Genomic DNA, 17,952 nt, shown 5'->3' with positions numbered 1-17,952 from the left:
GCCTTTGGCTAAGAGTTGTACCAATTAATTTATCTTTAAAATGTATCTTTTTTTAAAAAGACAGCTTTTAAAATACTGACTTTTTAAAATTTAGGATGACTTAATTTTTATAAAGCAGAACCAAAATGATCAGATAACATAGCGTGAGCTATTCTAAGAACTGACAAAAAAGCTTTACCTCAATCAACCGAAAGTCCGAAGATATTAAACATCACGAGTCTGCTCTCATCATCACTGGATGAACATCACCTGATGTTCTGAAGGACATCCCAGGATCATGACCCATCATTCGAGTTTTTTTAATTATTTTAAATACTGCTAAAATAAGCAATCTTTCATTTTTATTTTTTCATTGAGGCAACATAGTGGTGGGTGTGGTGGTAACAAAAGCAATCTTTTTGGGGAAAAAATATGATATAGGGACATCAAAAAGTCTCTATGGACTTCCAAGTAAAGATGAAACATTTCTTCTCTCGTTCCTTAGATACCAGTTATATAACACCAAGTTAACTCAAAAGGTTTAAATCATAGGGACAAAGAGAAAAACAGAAATTAATGAACTAGGGTTTTGAGTAAATAACGGACCGAGAAACACAAGACTTTTTGTACATGGAAAAGGAAGCTCTACCCTATGTACAAAGAGGAAGCAAGGTAGAGGAGAAAATTAATTTGCCTTCACGGAGCTCTCAAAAGAATCAGACACTAGGATTTGTCAGGTATTGTAGAAGATATTCTTGAGAGACCAAATGAGACAGAGAGAAGAGAGAAGACACGCTCAACATCCTCCATGGTGGGGAGATCTATAACCCCTCCCTTTGAACCTCCAAACCTTTGTAACTTTTGTGCTGAATTTGGGGTTACTTTTGATCAAGCAGACGACAGGGTCAGGATAAGCAGCAATGCACCCTTTATCTGGATGCAATTGGACAGGATTGCATAAGAGGAAATCTGTCCCCGTAACAGGCTCAAGACATAAACTAGAACACATCAATGTATCTGGTAAGCAATATGTTGCTTGTGAATGAAAGTTCTCACACTTTAGTTTGTTTCCAGATTAAACTGCCATTTCTCAGGACAGGCCATGGAAGATACCAATAGGAATTATGTGGATAAAGATGTTCTGTGGTCGATCATGTTTTGGAAACACTGGATTTCATTACTGTAAGCCTTCTTAGATGTTAGTGTACACTGAGTTTCCAGAAGGATCTATCTCTACACCCCAATGGTGAGGCACTTTAATGTTTGTTAAATTTTAAAAGGAAGAAAAAAAAAGGGAAAAAGTTATTTTTTTGATGGATTTATTACAGAAGGAATTAGGAGCATATTTCTAGTAGGAAGTTTAGGGTAAACAAGAAATCTAAAACTCTCAAACTTCCCCCACATTTTAAAACCTTTCTCAGTATTGAAAATATTTTCTCAGGTCTTCTGGCTATTTGGTGGCATTTATGAGGTGTACGGAAGGTTTTTACCTGGCTTTTCTGAAAGAAATTCATTCAGTTAAAAACCACTTTTGATAAAACATTTCTTAAAAAGGGAATCTGGGTGCCAAAAATTTTCTGAGTGTTACGTTTGTGTTTTCCACTCAAAACTAGATGAACTACCCAGTATTCAGATAACAGAATAAAAAGAACAAGTAAACGTTGTATAGGATATCTGATTTTTTTTAATCTGAACAGAAAATAGGTAAGTAGACAAGTTTGCTAAAGAGAAGTGGTAAAAATTCAATGTTATGCATTATGGAATCAGTACATCAAGTTTTACTTCAGTAGCCGGTGATTTTTAAAGTGAATTCTGCAAAAAACCAAGAGCAGTTATGCAGAAACAAGAATATAAAATGCCCCTTTCTGAACCCTAGGTTTGATAAAAACTGATTTCATATCTAGCTTATTGATATATTCAGTTTCAGTTTTCCCTGTGCAAATAATACATGTAGTCATTAACGGTGGCTTGATAAGATGAAACAGATTTATCTTAGTATTTTTTAATATCATAACCAAAATATAAAAAAGTTATTAAAGATTCAGAGATAAACCAGCGCCTAGGAAACATAATTCACTCGTGTGTATATTTCAAAAGATATTTTTAAACATAAAATCACAGTCAAAGACAGTGATGACGTTGCATACTCAGTGCATTTCTTCATGTAGTGCATTCCTATGGCTCATTTGGAGTTTACCACCATGTCACCATCACACTTGTGATGAATGGGCTTCTAGCAGACATAAATCCATCCAATTCTTTAGAAAATCTAAAAATCCTGTTAGACCTTGAGCTTGACATGTAAAGATTTTGTTTTAATATCCCAAACATTGGGAAGACTAGGTGTAAAACGTAACAACCACCCCTCTGGTAAGTAAGACTGCACATATACTTTTGTTACACCACCACAAGAACCCACCAAACAGCTCAATACTGCAAAGATTGAGAGGGGCACATTTATTTCTTCACCTAAGAAAATCCAAATGGCTTTCCTGGAGTCAAAGGTACCCCAAGACATAGACAAGGAAGGAGGATGACTTTGGCAGGTAAAGAAATCTGCCACTGTGTAATAACCGCTACTGCTATGCAATGACAGATTCCATTTCTGTAATACACTATGATTTGTTGGTTCCCACAATCATGGGAGATGAGAAAATGAAACTCAGACTATCTTGTGAGTATAGAACAAGTGATGACCCCAGATTTAAATAGGGTTCTTCATTGAAGGAAAAGATAAGAGCCATAAAAGTCAAATTAGCTGACTTCAAATGGTTTACATCCCAGGATGAATCAGGTTACACTGATTTAAGCCCAATTTAATTTAGGCAGGTTTTTAACCACAAGAATAAGGACATTCTTAGTACATATTAATAATTAAAACAACATATACACAATTAGCAATATCCTATATAACATTAAATGTTTTAACAACTTGTTCTCAATTATTTTATATCTGGTTAATTTTTTGCTTTGTTTAAAAAGAAAAAACCAAGCTCAACTTTACAACATATGCCGTAATTTCTAAGTGTATTCTGTAATTATTTCATTGAAGCCCATGGGATAGTTCTCCGGTTCTCTTAAGAGCCAAATTCAACTGTGTCTTCTGTTATCTGTTTGAATTCATAATTGCCTCTGCCATCCATATGCAGGTAGTACTATGGAAAAGAAAGGGGAAAAAAATCAGTAAGAATTTTTCTTGTGTTTGAGATTTATGTAAAGATTATGATACTAGAAAGGGATTAGAAATGATTATTTTAAGCCACTAAAACTTTCCCAAGTTGATACAGCAAGTCCTCACTTAACATCTTTGATAGATTCTGAACTCCAGCTTTCCACAAAACAATGTATAACAAAATCAGATTCTTGAATAATGTCATCTCACTCAAAGTAGGACAGGATTGTCTCATCAAGTAATGCTGAGCAAAATGAAGCTGAGGGACTTCTATATCTACGGATACAGTTCTTAAGGGTTAAATAAGGTCTGCTCTTTCTAAAAACAGTAAGAGGTAACTGGTTGGAATTGATGTAAGTATTTTCCTTGATGAGAATGCAAATACCAGAATTCTTCATTATTTTAAAAAAAACCAAAGCTGTAAGCACCTCATAAATTAGAACACTTCTATTGCTTCATGAGGAAAGCTATAACCTGCCACATATGGAACTGAATCTCGACCAAGGCTGTTCAAAAGGGCAGCCTTTGAAAATTCCTTTAGGTGGTGTCCCAGATCAGCGTGCCACCTCTGATTTATTAAGGTTTTTTGTTTTGGGACTTACCCGAGGAGAAGAATGATATAGTGTGCCTATAAGCCCCAACCTAGAGAGGCACTTTGGACAGCAGTTACAAAACTGCTTTTATTTTTTTTTTTTTTTAAACAGAAGAGACTTCTATTTTTCTAATTTCTACAGTTATTTTTTAGACATTCTGGCCTCTGAGTCACCTCTCCTTCACACACTCACTGGTCTGATTGCTGTTTCTGATGCGGGTCTCTACCTCCAGAAGAGGAGGAGGGGAAATTCAAGGGCCTTCACTGTTCTATGGCTGTGACATACCTGACCTTCTCAGAAAACACACTGCTTTGATTTCTAATTATTCAATTTGTGGAAGAAAAAAAAAAAAAGAACAATTTATAATGTGCCAGATTTTATTTTTTTTTTTTTTTTTAAATCTTTTTATTTATTTTTTTTTTTTTATAGAGGCATGTTTTATTTATTTATTTTGTTTGTTTGTTTTGTTTATACATGCACTGGGTACAGTCAGAAGCGCGGGAGGGTGAGAGAATTCACCAGAGCCAGAGCGGGGAGCAGAGCAGGCAGAAGGACCGAAGTACACTGCTGAGGGGAGCAGCGGGCGGCAGGAGAGGTCTGCGCGCCATGTGGGATCCTCCGCTGGTGGCCGGGGAGCAGCTGGGGATCGAACCGGCGCCGCAGAGGCCGCGGGCAGCTTCGCAACCCAGTGCTCAACCGCTGCGCCACCGGGGAGGCCAGTATAATGTGCCAGATTTTAAAAAAACTATCTGTAAAAGTCACACAGGTGTAGAGCATCTCATCACATTTTAAGTCCTTTTCTTGGGGTCCCTCTTTGGTCCTCGGTGGAGTCCATGAGACAGGCAGGGAAGGATCAGTAACTTAGTCATATGAAGAAAACATCTGATGCCAGACAGAGTGACGCCTGACACCAGGTTCTTAAACTTCAAATCCAATGCTCTTCAGTTTCTCTTCTGTACGCTATCACTTAAACCAAAAGGTCTGGAAGCATATAGCCAGCACTGAGCTATGTGCATGACAAAAGAGATACTCCATCAGGTGTGTGTTTTATGGGACAGAATACCAATACCACAGTTCCAGTTTTTCTTGAACCCTTTCTTTTACCTAAAAATTTCTTATCCATTAGGAAGGAAAAAGGGAAGGGAAGAAAGGAAGAAAATAAGTGAGGTAAACTGTGTTTATTTTTAGGGTGTGAGCACTTTATATTAAGAGTTCAAAAGAACTTCTATCCTAGGATGGGCAGTGCTGGGGTGCCAGAATAAATAAGACAACTGCCCCAGAGCACACAGACCTCACTGCGTGGTTACAGTGACCACTTAGGTGAATTCTACTTCAGTCCTGCGCAGTGATAAACACAGGTGACATTATCCCACCTCACCCAGTCGTCCTGATGGCTACTAAAAATGTGCCTTAACGTTTTGTCACCTAATCCTTCTTAAGACTCTTTCTCGGGCCCCTTTGGTGGCACAAGGCGTTAAGATGCAGCACTATGAAGCTATCCACAGCCACTGCAGCACGAGTTCAATCCGCAGGCAGGGAGGTGAACCACATGGCACAGCAGATCTCTCCTGCCTCGTCTGCTACTCCCCTCAGCAGTGTATTTCAGTAGATCTGCCTGTTCTGCTTCCCACTCTGTCTCTGGTGGATTCTCTCACCCTCCACACCTCTGGCCTGTACCCCAATTCTTTTGTGCATAAATAAATAAATCTCAAAAAAGAAAAGACTCGGGGACTCCCTAGTGGCGCAGCAGGTTGAGTGCTGCGCTGTGAAGCTGTCCACAGCCTCTGCAGCACGGGTTTGACTCCCAGCCGGCCAGGGAGAAACCCACATGGCGCAGCAGACCGCTCCTGCAGACCAATGTCTTTGGTCCGTCTGCCTGTTCTGTTCCCCACTCTGTCTCTGGTGAATTCTCTCACCCTCCTGTGCTTCTTCCTCTTCTGCTGATACTGGATGGTAAGAAAAAGCTGTCTTAGTCATAGTTGTGACAAGATCATGCAACTATTAATTATTATACAATAGTCATTTATAAACTGGATAGTTACTAACTGGTTCTCTGATATCATATACAACGAGGAATTTTTTGTATATACTATAGCTGTCAAAACTGATGACTAACACAATATATAAGAAAGTCTTATTTCATAAAACTAAGAATCATCTTGCTCTGTAAGATACATGCTTATTGGGAAATATACAGCAGGAAATCTAAAATAGTCACCTGATATCACATATTTAAATAAACTTTCACTGTACCAACCATGTCAGAAATACAAACCTCATGGTGCTTCCAAAGAGACTTTCTATGTGACACAGTGAAGAGGGTGATGCCAACCTATGCAGGGGAAGCAATAAGGTTTATTATCAGTAACACGGAGTCACCAGTTAAACAAGGCTATGTATTGTAAATCATTAAGATGACTCTTTGGTCATTATCGTTAAAAAAAAAAAATCAGTATCAATGAGAAAAAATTGTAACTGATGCCAACTGTTCAAGGTAATGCAAAGCATGGATCATCCACTCCACAAAAAAACAAAATTTAGAAATAAAGCCTTAAGAAAAAAATTAAACTAACAAGTACTGGCATTAAGTGCATTATTTGGAGGAGGGCAGAAAACAGGTATCCTAGCACGTTTTCTATTTTGTTGTAAAAAAATATATGCAAGAGCACAGGTTAGCAAAAGGTTAAAACCAGAAAATGCAATTAACATAGCACCATCTGTCAGCTTGCTTTTCCAATACAAGGCCATAGTCCTTTATTGGGAACCTTGTTTTGTATCATGTCATGGAATTCAGATTTTGGAAAAGCAGTTTTTACCACCCTCAGAGGGTTGTGAGGTGGATTCTGTAATTAAAACATGAATGTGTCTGCAGCAACACTTAGGGACAATGATGTAAATGAGACAAAGTACTTAAATACCTTCCATTACTTTGCTGAGTTTGCTACCCAATGGGCTTACTAAAAAACAGTGAAAAATCTTTTGGTTTTAAAAACTTTCTGGGATTTCGATTGTGAATACCTTTTATATTTAGTGTAAATACCCAAATAAAAACAGGGTATGCTATTCTTGTTAAAATCTATCTAGAACACATATGAACGATGACAACAATGTCTCAAGGAAAAACAAGCTGAGATCAATGACTAATTACTCTGGAATCGCAACAATTAGCCTCCGAATATTACTCAGGCCAAAAAAAAGATGAACAAATTAAAAATTGCTAAATGATTATTGTTTAGTTTTTAAAAAATGATATTTAGATGAAGTTAATGGAACAAATTAAAAAAATACCTGCTTATTAAATACGGTATAAGGAAAGGTGGCAAAAGGGAAATAGATAACATTATTTGCTTTATAGCTAAGACACTAGTAAATAGAATTATATACACAATTCATTTATAATTCTTTTTCCTCTATGTCTATTAATTATCAATTCACAATCTTTATTAAACAAGAATCACCCCTGGGTAGTGACTTGGAATCTGCTGGCTGGACAGGTATTTTGTTGGACTCTGAACGGGGTGGGGACAGGAACCCTCCAAGCGGCCTGTCCATCCTCACCTTTCGACAGTGGCTGTAGATGTAGTCTTCCACGTCCACGCTGACCGCGCTCGTGCACTCGTCCAAAATGGCGAACTGCGGCTTGTGGTAAAACAACCTCGCCATCTGAAGCAAAAAAGAAACAATCTGTATAATCACAGGCAGGCCTAAAATTAATAAGCTAAAACAAATTCAAATTAAATATGTATGTGTATACAGGAAACATTCAATTATCTGATAAATGAATGACTGAACCGAGACAATCACCTGTCACTGAATGACAGGAATACATTCTCAGTCGCACCTTGTCAGACGACAGTCATGTGAACACACAGAACACTGCCACGGACCTCTATGGTACAGCCCCCTACACACCTAGGCTACACAAAGGGACTGCCATCACGTCCGTGATCCACGGTTGGCTGAAACATTATGCAGTACATGATTGTAAACACAATCTTGGGGCTAATATCTATTAGTATGAGGTGAGGAAGGGGAGTAGCTAGCAAAGACTACCCAAAAGTTCTGCAATCCAGAGAACGAAAGCTACAGATTATAGGGGACCTTTTTTAGATTTGGGATACCTGAAAGCATCTTTCTGAAGGAGAAGACCTAGAAGAGATTAAACATATGGCGGGGGGGGGGGTGTGGGTGGGTGGGTGTGTGTCTCTCTCTCTCTCCATGCAAACCTGAAGGAAAGGGATAAAATAGTTGGAGAAGAGAAGATCCAAAAACACAGATGGAGGCATTCAGCCTTTCTCAAGAGATGACGGCATATCCTCCACAGAGAGTGGAAGCAGGAAGGTCAATACAGCCCTTTGCAAAGTTACTTAAGAATAGTGGTTATGGGCCTCCCCGGTGGCGCAGCGGTTGAGCGCTGGGCTGCGAAGCTGCCCTCAGCCTCTGCGGCGCCGGTTCGATCCCCGGCTGCTCTTAGGCCACCAGCAGAGGGTCCCACATGGCGCAAAGACCTCTCCTGCCACCCGCTGCTCCCCTCAGCAGTGTACGTCGGTCCTTCTGCCTGCTCTGCTCCCCGCTCTGGCTCTGGTGAATTCTTTCACCCTCCCGCGCTTGACTGTACCCAGTGCATGTATAAACAAAACAAACAAACAAATAAATAAATAAAAATGCCTCTATAAAAAAAAAATAAAATAAAATAAATAATAATAAAGAATAGTGGTTATGGGTCTTCCTGGTGGCGCAAGGGGTTAGGACGCAACCTATGAAGATGTCTGCAGCCACTGCAGCAAGAGTTCAACACCCAGCCAGGGAGCTAACCCACAAAGCGCAGCAGATAGTACCTCTCCTGTCTCATCCACTGTTCCCCTCAGTAGTGTATTTCAGTCAATGTGCCTGTTTGGTTCCCCACTCTGTCTTTGGTGAATCCTCTCCGCCCCCCTCAACATCTCTGGCCTGTGCCCCAGTTCTTATATGCATAAATCAACAAATCTTAAAAAAAAAAAAAAAAAACAGTGGTTATTTCAAAGCATTCCACCAAAGTCCCTCCTCTGGTTCCATGGAACTCTCAATCCTCGTCACACATGTATCACCTGACATGAACATGTTCTCAATGTGTTTCTCCCACGATACCACCAGCTAAGTGACAACATCATTCAGGGAGACTTAACATGTCTTGAGTCTATGAATGCTGCCACCTGAGGCTGACAGACTGTCCCCCACCCCTCAGCCTTAACAGTTACTAGCTATATTTGCTTAGCAAGCTACTAAATGGTACAAAGGCTCAATTTCCTCTCAAACATGGGATATTCAGTTCTTAGCTCACAGGACTAGTATGGAAATTAAATGAAGTGACCTGGATATCATCTACTAAGCACTCAATAAAAATTAGCTATCACTGAACTGAAATAACAACTTCTCTTTTTTCTTTAAGTAGTGAGTTATTCTGCCAATAGTGGTAGAGTAGATACTGAGGTACAAAGTATAAGACTGGTAGTTTTTAAATAATTACCATAAAAAAAGAGAGGGGGTGGAAACAAGAAAAATGATGGCAAGAACCATGCTGTAAGTTTCTGTAAGACTGGACACCAGGGACATGTGGGGCACCAGTCCAAACTCCTCTGGTTTTTTCAGCTGTGCCCACAAGCCAATGTACAGTAATGCCAAGGAAAACAGTTGCTGCTGGGTTGGACTTTAGGTAATTAATATGAAGAAATAAAAAGTGAGAAAGGAAGTTAAGGGTAAAGGGTCATTTGTTCCTTCCTTCAAAAATCTCTCCTGAGTACCTGCCATGTGCCAGGGCTGGACTATTACATCTGTACCGGACAGGAAGGAAGATAAAGTAGACTGATCTGCTGTAAGAAAGGAGAGGGGCCAATATTCTAGAGTTCTCAGAGAGGTTGAAGAAGGGGCATAGCTGCCAATTAGGTAAAAGAAAAAGAATGACAAAATGGATTTTTAAAGAACACTAAAAATTTTATGGAAGTATTTCTGATACAATGGTAGAGTGAAAAAGATGATTATGGTCAGAGTAAAAAATATCCCAACTTGTGATACTACGAGAAGCAACCCCGATGGATGGTGACTGGTACAATGAAAGAGAAATGTCACTTCAGAGTTCAAGGGACACAGAGAGAAGAGAACTGGATACACAAATGGGCCTCCCCGGTGGCGCAGCGTTTGAGCACTGGGTTGCAAAGCTGCCCACAGCCTATGCAGCGCCGGTTTGATCCCCGGCTGCCAGATGAGAGTCCCACATGGTGCGCAGACCTCTCCTGCTGCCCGCTGCTCCCCTCAGTAGTGTACTTCGTCTGTCTGCCTGTTCTGCTCCCTGCTCTGGCTCTGGTGAATTCTCTCACCCTCCCGCGCTTCTGACCGTACCCAGTGCTTGCAGAAATAAATTAATTAATTTAAAAAAAAAAACACAATTGTCATATAAAAATATTACAATATTTTGTAAAAAAACTGCCTTGGTTAAAGAGCTGGGCTGTAAGAACAACTTTACGTAGCCCTTGCATTTTCATGCAGTGTCTTTTCCAGCACACTCACCGCCATTCTTTGCTTCTCTCCACCACTGAGTACATCCATCCAATCTTGAACACTGTCCCAGCCTGCTTCACGTTCAAGGATATGACCCAACTGGACATTGTCTAAATATTCCTTCAGTACCTTTCCACAAAAAAAATTAAAGATGAAATCAAGCTTAGTATAAACCAACAATCTTTATCATGCTTTATCTTTTAAATTAGAATAGCCATAACAATATTGCTAATGCCATTGAAGGGACACGTTTTACAAAAGAACATGGCACAAAGATAGCCCTATGCCCTGTAGTTCCTCTTTATATTAATTACTACTGTGCACAATTAAAGAATGCTTGTTGAATAAAAGAAAGCTATGTCAAGAAAAGGAATGGTAAGACAAAATAATGGTAAGCCAAAACAAGCAATCGTGTAAAGCCAAAGTTAAATACATAGTCATATTTAAGTCATATTTAAGCACAGAGATTAACATCTTACCTCAACTAGGAAAGTTACAACTATGACAGGCTTTAAAAGGCTTTACAGACTAACTACCTGGTGTTTAAAATACTTAACTGGTAAGATAAAGAACATAAATATCTACACCTACTCTTCAGGAGGTCTAGATATAAACATTCCCTTACCAGGTCAGATATCCCCTTCCTTTTCTGATCTTCTTTTCCATCTGGATATATCACTTGATCTCGCAGAGTTCCAAGGGTCATGTACGGTCTCTGGTAGTAGGAGAGTAAAAATCATCAGAATTGATGTTTCAAAACTAAGTAAAAAACTAAGTAAAAAACTAAGTAAAAACTAAGTGTGTGTGTATATATGTGTGTGTGTGTATATATATATATATATATGGTTACAAAAGAACTCAAACAAGGTCTCACCTGAGGAACATAGAATAACTTCCCTCTTTCTGGTTTAGTTAGACGTCCTCCAAAAAGAGGCCATAACTATAAAAGAATGGGGGTGGAGAGGAGCAGTGATACATTTCACACTATGGCAGCCAGTGTAAAAAAAAGATGTGAAACTTTTAGGTCAGTTTGTACTTACTTCACCAAGAACACGGAAAAGTGAACTCTTCCCACAGCCATTTGGACCACAAATGAGAACATTGGCTCCAGATCGAACCTGAAAGGAAAATTAGTCTGTGAATTAATTATACAGAGTGATCATGTACTGGGTGAATGCTTCCTTAGGATCAAATAACTCTTTGCTGAGGATAAATTTTCTACTTTGTCTATAAATGGGATATTAGGTAGATGTGAAGCATATGGTTAAGGGAAGCCTTTTCTTTAGTTTGCTTTCAATTTTTACTCACTTTTTTCCCCCCCAAAATTTCCCCCATTCTTTTTTAAATGTACAGTGTACTGCATAGTAAAGATATATTGTGATTTATTTATTTTTAAAGAATTATTTATTGTTTATGTATACATAAAAAGAACTGGGGTATAGGCCAGAGATGTGGAGGGGGAGTGAGAGGATTCAACAGAGACAGAGTGGGGAGAGGAACAGGAAGATCTACTGAAAATACATTGCTAGGGGGTGCAGCAAGCGAGACAGGAGAGGTCTGCTGAGCCATGTGGGTTAGCACCCCTGGCCAGGATCGAACTCATGCTGCAGTGGCTGGCGATAGCTTGATAGTGCTGAGACTTTAACCTGTGCACCACCAGGGAGGCCCTATCATAATTAAATCAATTAAATTGATTAAATTAATTAATTAATTAAATCAATGCACTAGTGAGAGATGTTTCTATAGATCAGATTCTTAGAAATTATAAGTGTCGGGCCTCCCCGGTGGCGCAGCGGTTGAGCGCTGGGTTGCGAAGCCTCTGCGGCCTCTGCGGCGCTGGTTCGATCCCTGGCTGCTCCCCAGCCACCGCAGGAGGGTCCCACATGGCGCGCAGACCTCTCCTGCCGTCTTCTGCTCCCCTCAGCAGTGTACTTCGGTCCTTCTGCCTGCTCTGCTCCCCGCTCTGGCTCTGGTGAATTCTCTCACCCTCCCGCGCTTCTGACTGTACCCAGTGCATGTATAAACAAACAAACAAATAAATAAATAAATAGAAATTCATGCCTCTTTAAAAAAAAAAAAAAGAACAAAAAAAAAAGAAATTATAAGTGTCAGATCAAAATATATATGCATTATGTATTTATATAAGTATTTACAGAATCACAAAATTGTTCAGCAACAATAGAAAGATTAAGCTAAGAAAATGTAAAAATTGATTAAGTTCTAAGCTTGCAGTTTTATGTGTTAATCCACCTTATCATGAATTACAACACCTGGGTTATAATTTGCAATGTCACATAACAATGTGCACAACAGGAAAGAAGACAATAGAGAGATTCCAGTTACCTTAGCCATGGAACCTGCCTTTGACAATTATTTTCAACTGTTGAGTTTTGGGATCCCAGTATTTAATTCAGTAAGTATTTATTGAAAGCTCAGTATCAGGCTCTAGTCTAGGAAAGGGGGCTACATTAGTAAATAAAAGAGACAAAAACTAAAATCCCACCTTACCCTTTCTGTTTTATTTTCTAATAGGAGAGACATGCAATAAAGAATATGCATAATAAATAATTAAACAGTATTTTAGAAAATAAATGTCATGGAGAAAAAATAGATCAGGGTAAAGAAGCTTGGGAGTGGATGGGGGAAGTTGCATTTTCAAGGCAATTGGGGTAGACCTCACATAAAATGACAACCGGGCAAACTTTGGAAACAAGGAGTGAATTAGACACATATTTGAGGGTATATCCTTCCACTCCTAACCCTACCCATAAAAAGTAAGTGTAAAAGCCACCAAGGCAGGAATGTAGTTATACTATTCAAAAAACAGGCAGCAGATTTGGCTGGAAAAGAATAAGCAGGAGGGATGAGCTCACAGAAGAGGTAGAGGCAGAGTAGCTGCAAGCAAAGCTTGTAAGACGCTATGTGCCACTGAAAGGACTTTGGCTTTTACCCTGATGAAATGGAGCACCATCAGCATTATTCATAGTAGCCCAAAAGTGGAAGCAACCCAAGCAGGTTGATGGACGAATCAAAAATGTACCAGTGCACAAGGAAATATTACCCAGCCTTAAAAAGGAATGAAATTCTGATACATGCTACAATGTGGATGAATCTAAAGACATTATGCTAAGTGAAATAAAGCAGACATAAAAAGAACAAGTATTGTATGACACTATCGATATGAAGTACCTAGAATAGGCAAATTCATAATGATGAGAAAAAGAAAAAAAGCTACCTGGGCCTCTGGGTAGGAGGGGGAGGAGAATGGAGGAGTTATTGTTTAATGAGTACCAAGTTTCTCTTTGGTAAAATGAAAAATTCCAGAGGTGGTTCATGGTGATGGTTACCCAACAGTAATGGCACTTAATTGTACACTTTAAAAAGGTTAAAATGGTATTTTTTGTTATATATATATTACAACAATAAAAAAAAGAATGAGTTTCTCAAGGTTAAGAGTTACTAATCTACCACAGAGTTGATCTATAATAAATACCACAACTTATGCACATCAATGTGAGAATGAGCTGTTCTGAATGACTTTGTTCAGACAAATCATCTGTCTGTTTCTGAGAAATTATTTTGAAGAATCATTTTGAAGGACTTCTTTCCAAAAAATTAGATAGGTCCTTCTCCTGTAAAACTGAATAATCTTCCTGACAATGAAAGGTTATTGTATATAATAATTACATTAAACTATAATATTGGTCTCCTTAGGAGCTCTTAACATTTCAAGAGCTGTCAATGACTCCTGACTAATGTGTTTTATTTGAGTATTGCCAATACACATTCTTTCTGGCCCTAACCATTCACTGTGGTTTTCACTGGTTTCCAATACCCCTCCATACTATTTGTTGCAATAAGCCAAGAAATTAAAAAATCAAATTTGTAATAACTAGACTTACTAAAATCCTTAGGTACTCTCTCCATGCTCAAATGTCTTAGGCTCTACATTAACGTTTCTTTACTCTGGTGTTTGATAATGTTAGACAAAATTTCCAGTATGACATCAGTCATGTCATGCCAATGATAATATTTCCATGTAAAAGAATTATTAAAGTGGCCATTTTTTTTCTGGTTTGAACAAGACTAAAATTCTTTGAATTAAGACTAAAAGCCAGAGGTAACTTTTATTTTAAATTATTAATAACTATATTACTGAGATTGCTGGATTACTTTTCTGGGGCAATGAATACTCGGAACCACCACATTTTTACCAATAAAACTATTTTCCTAGACATAGCACTCCTTGATTAAGCCTACTTCCTATAAATTTACCATAATAAATCATCACAAAGTCTACATATAAATATGACTTAAGTAAAACAGGTTCTATAAAAGCATACTGTATAAAGATTTATAGGCTTAAGTTACAAAGGACTATTTTAGCCCTTATATTATAGCCTGAAAATTGATCTCAGTCTACATCTAGACAGATTAATATGCCCATGCTGGAAAAATTTATAAAGAAATAAGATAAAATTTCCTACCTCTAAGCAGCTTACATTACTTGGTTGTTACATAACCAAAAGGACAAACTAATCATAAAGCAGGAAGCATTTATTTGTGGTGTCCAAGTCTCAGTTTTATCATGCCTCTTTCAAACTGAAAGGAATCCTTATTTTCAAGTAAAACAGATGGGTTAGAAAAGAGTGGGAGGTTACAAAGAACTGAAGAATGCTTGTTGAATAAAAGAAAGCTATGTCAAGAAAAGGAATGGTAAGACAAAATAAATGAGAAAAAGCCAAATTTATCTTAGAATACCTTAAGTTAGACACAGAGGAGGAATTCATAACCATGGACCACAGGGCCAGAAGTCAAAGAAACAGCTCCCAGAGGACAAACAGAAAACCAAAAATCACAGGATAAACAGGTGATTCAAGGTCATAAAGTAAAATACTTGAATGGGCAGGGATCTAATAGAGAACTAAAATAAGATTTTTCAAATTAAGAGCAAAAAGCTAAGGGCCTTTCTGCCCTTATAACAGTAAATTTATATATATAATAAAGTATTAAAGTATTAAAAGTACTAAAATCCAGATACAAATGCTTTAAAGTAAAGGGCTTCTGGAGCCTCCCTGGTGGCCTAGATGTTAAGTCTCAGCACTATCACCCCTATGGCCTGAATTCAATCCCCGGCCAGAGAGCTGACCCACAGCAGACCTCTCCTGTCTCACCCGCTGCTCCCTTCAGCAGTGTATCTCAGTAGATCCGCCTATTCTCCTCACTACTCTGTCTTTGGTGAGTCCTTTCACCTCCCACACCTCTGGCCCGCACCCCAGTTCTTCTTTGCAAAAACAAATAAAATTTTTAGAGAATAAAAATAAAGGCTTTTGGACTCAAAAGGAAGCAATCGTTTTAGTGTAGTAATGTTATGGAAGAAAGAGTAACACCACAGCATAATCATGATTTATCGACCCAAGTAACTGCACACACAGACCCCATGTCCCTTCTCACTCTGCTAAGCCCTGTGTGCACTTGCATTGCTGGTGTGTTCTGTTTCTGCACACACAGGCAAGTGGAGAAGGGACTGAGAGGATTCCTCAGTGAAGAAGTTTCATGGCCCTTTATATCCTTTGACAGTGGCAATAAAGGAGCTACTGGAAATCTAACAAAGATAGGGTTCTGAACTCTGTTTATCCTGAAATCAAGACTGGTGGGTGGATTCTGCCAGAGAGCACCAGAGAGTACCAAGCCCACTGGGGTAGCCAGAGCTAAATGCAAAAACCTTCTGTATTACTTGGAGTCATTCAATATTAACCTTCTATATTTACATTTTCTCTACATCTGCTTGTGTTTCTTGGCCTGAAAATAAATGTGGTAATACAACATTCGTTGTTGAAAAGCCCAAAGTACTTTGCATAACCAACATTTCCTAGCTCCTTAAAAAGTAGATGCATGATAAATATACATGACTGAAAACTAAAGTTGTAACAAGTTAAAAACAAATTTGATGATTATGCTCTTTATTTTATAAACTCTCAAGACAATTCCTTCAATGGAAACAGTTGGAAAAAATCCCTAATTGAAATGCAAATTAGAGAAAGCCACATACATAGAGAGGGATTCTAGAGTCGTGCTGTCCAATACAATCACCACTAGTCACATGTGGCTGCTTGGTGTGAGATCTAATTGATTAAGATTAAATAAAACCTGAAATTCAGCCTCAGCTGCACTAACCACAGCAGCTGTAAGTAGCAACTATGCTGGACAGTGCAAATGTCCATCATCACAACAAGTTCTGCTGGTTAGTGCTGTTCTAGAGAAGTGCTATCTGGAACTGGGAGACAAGCTATATAAAGCCACAATTAACATGTAACCTAATTTCTAACCCAAAGGCCTTTAAGGGTCTTATAAATCATGCCAAGTACTCCTCTATTGCATTTTCTTTTTAAACTGGCCTGCCACATTCTCACTTGGTTAGCAGACAATATTGAGTGAGAATCACTAGTCTCTTGGCACACATTTTATGTGTTTTGGGGAGTAGTTCTCTCTAGTGCTATTGTACTGCTCTTCTGTTTTCATCAGCCATAAGAATGTTGACATTTTATTTTTATATGTATAGATCCGGGTGGCAGTCAATTTTCATTGTAACCGAGAGACTAAAATTACATTTACATGTTCAAATATTCATTCTACACTGGAGATTCAAAGTAACTATATCTTCTATTCACAATAAGTATATTTTCTATTTGCAAACAATTTTTAATAGTAACATTTGAAATTTTAAAATTTTCAACTAAGAAAAACAGATTTCTGCTGTATCAAAACATAGTTTGAAAAGCAATTTTATGGATTCAGAGGCCAAGTCAAGTCTTAAAATTATTTTAAATACCCTGACAATAGTTGTTGACTTCACATTTTGAAGAGGACTTAAGATTTCAAATAATCATTTAAAACTTACTTCAAAATTAAGGTCTCGGATCAAGATATCTCCATTTGGCGTTGCTAAAGGAACATGATCAAATCTGCAGACAAAATTAATAAAAAGAATAATTTTATATAAAAACTGAGGAAATCGAAGCTGAAAGAGAAAGGTTACTATACAATGTAACAAATGTTTACTTTATCGTGCTGAAAAACATTTCCAATACATACCTTATAATGTTATCTGCATTGATGATTTCTCCGGCACCAGGTATTAGGGGAATGGCTTGTGGTCCTTCAATACCTTAAACAGAGAATAATTATCAAAGCACCCAACTGTATCAGCAAAAACTTAACCTATGTGATCTAGCACATCCATACTTACCCTTTTCCTGTTGTGAGACCATTGTGCGTTCATATTTGCCATTATTTAAATCCTTCAGTACTTGCGTTAACTCTGTAATCCGAGCAGTAAAACTGAAATTTAAAAAAAGGAAAACCAATCAAAACACCAAAGGTTATTATAGTTTTTCTTTGTACTTATTTATTCATTTATTACTTATTTCATTGAGCTATGACATTGTATAAGTTCACATCTTTTACTCTATATAAATTTAACTGGTTTCTGAAATTATAATTTAGTTTAAATGAAATAACCTAAAAGAAGTATCATCAACATAAATATAAGTGCTAATATACGTATTTTACTATGTATTTTATTATGTTCCATAGGAGAGCAAAAGGATGGAGATAAAAAAGAAGGAGTCAAAGGACTCTCACCTAAATTGATGTTTCATTAACAGGTAAGCC

At 38.0% G+C, this 17,952-nt stretch overlaps 1 protein-coding gene across 1 annotated transcript in view; it reads right to left on the bottom strand.

Moving 5' to 3' along the window:
• Nucleotides 1–203: 203 nt before the first annotated feature.
• ABCD3 (ATP binding cassette subfamily D member 3) overlaps nucleotides 204–17,952 on the bottom strand; it is a 65,571-nt gene continuing 47,822 nt past the window's right edge. Inside the window, exons 14-23 of the mRNA XM_037501192.2 lie at nucleotides 17,528–17,619; nucleotides 17,374–17,446; nucleotides 17,180–17,243; nucleotides 11,319–11,396; nucleotides 11,153–11,218; nucleotides 10,904–10,993; nucleotides 10,288–10,407; nucleotides 7,303–7,407; nucleotides 6,020–6,076; nucleotides 204–3,134 (exon numbers count right to left, since the gene is read on the bottom strand). Of these exons, the coding sequence (XP_037357089.1) occupies nucleotides 3,057–3,134; nucleotides 6,020–6,076; nucleotides 7,303–7,407; nucleotides 10,288–10,407; nucleotides 10,904–10,993; nucleotides 11,153–11,218; nucleotides 11,319–11,396; nucleotides 17,180–17,243; nucleotides 17,374–17,446; nucleotides 17,528–17,619 (823 nt within the window). The 3' untranslated portion in view covers nucleotides 204–3,056. The remainder of the gene's footprint in view (nucleotides 3,135–6,019; nucleotides 6,077–7,302; nucleotides 7,408–10,287; nucleotides 10,408–10,903; nucleotides 10,994–11,152; nucleotides 11,219–11,318; nucleotides 11,397–17,179; nucleotides 17,244–17,373; nucleotides 17,447–17,527; nucleotides 17,620–17,952) is intronic.

This window comes from Talpa occidentalis, unplaced genomic scaffold (assembly GCF_014898055.3).
Source record: "Talpa occidentalis isolate TD23 unplaced genomic scaffold, MPIMG_talOcc4v2.1 talOcc4.9, whole genome shotgun sequence".
Taxonomy (NCBI): Eukaryota; Metazoa; Chordata; class Mammalia; order Eulipotyphla; family Talpidae; genus Talpa; species Talpa occidentalis.
The sequence above is the reverse complement of the archived record's forward strand: the minus strand, read 5'-3'. Positions and strand labels throughout refer to the sequence as shown.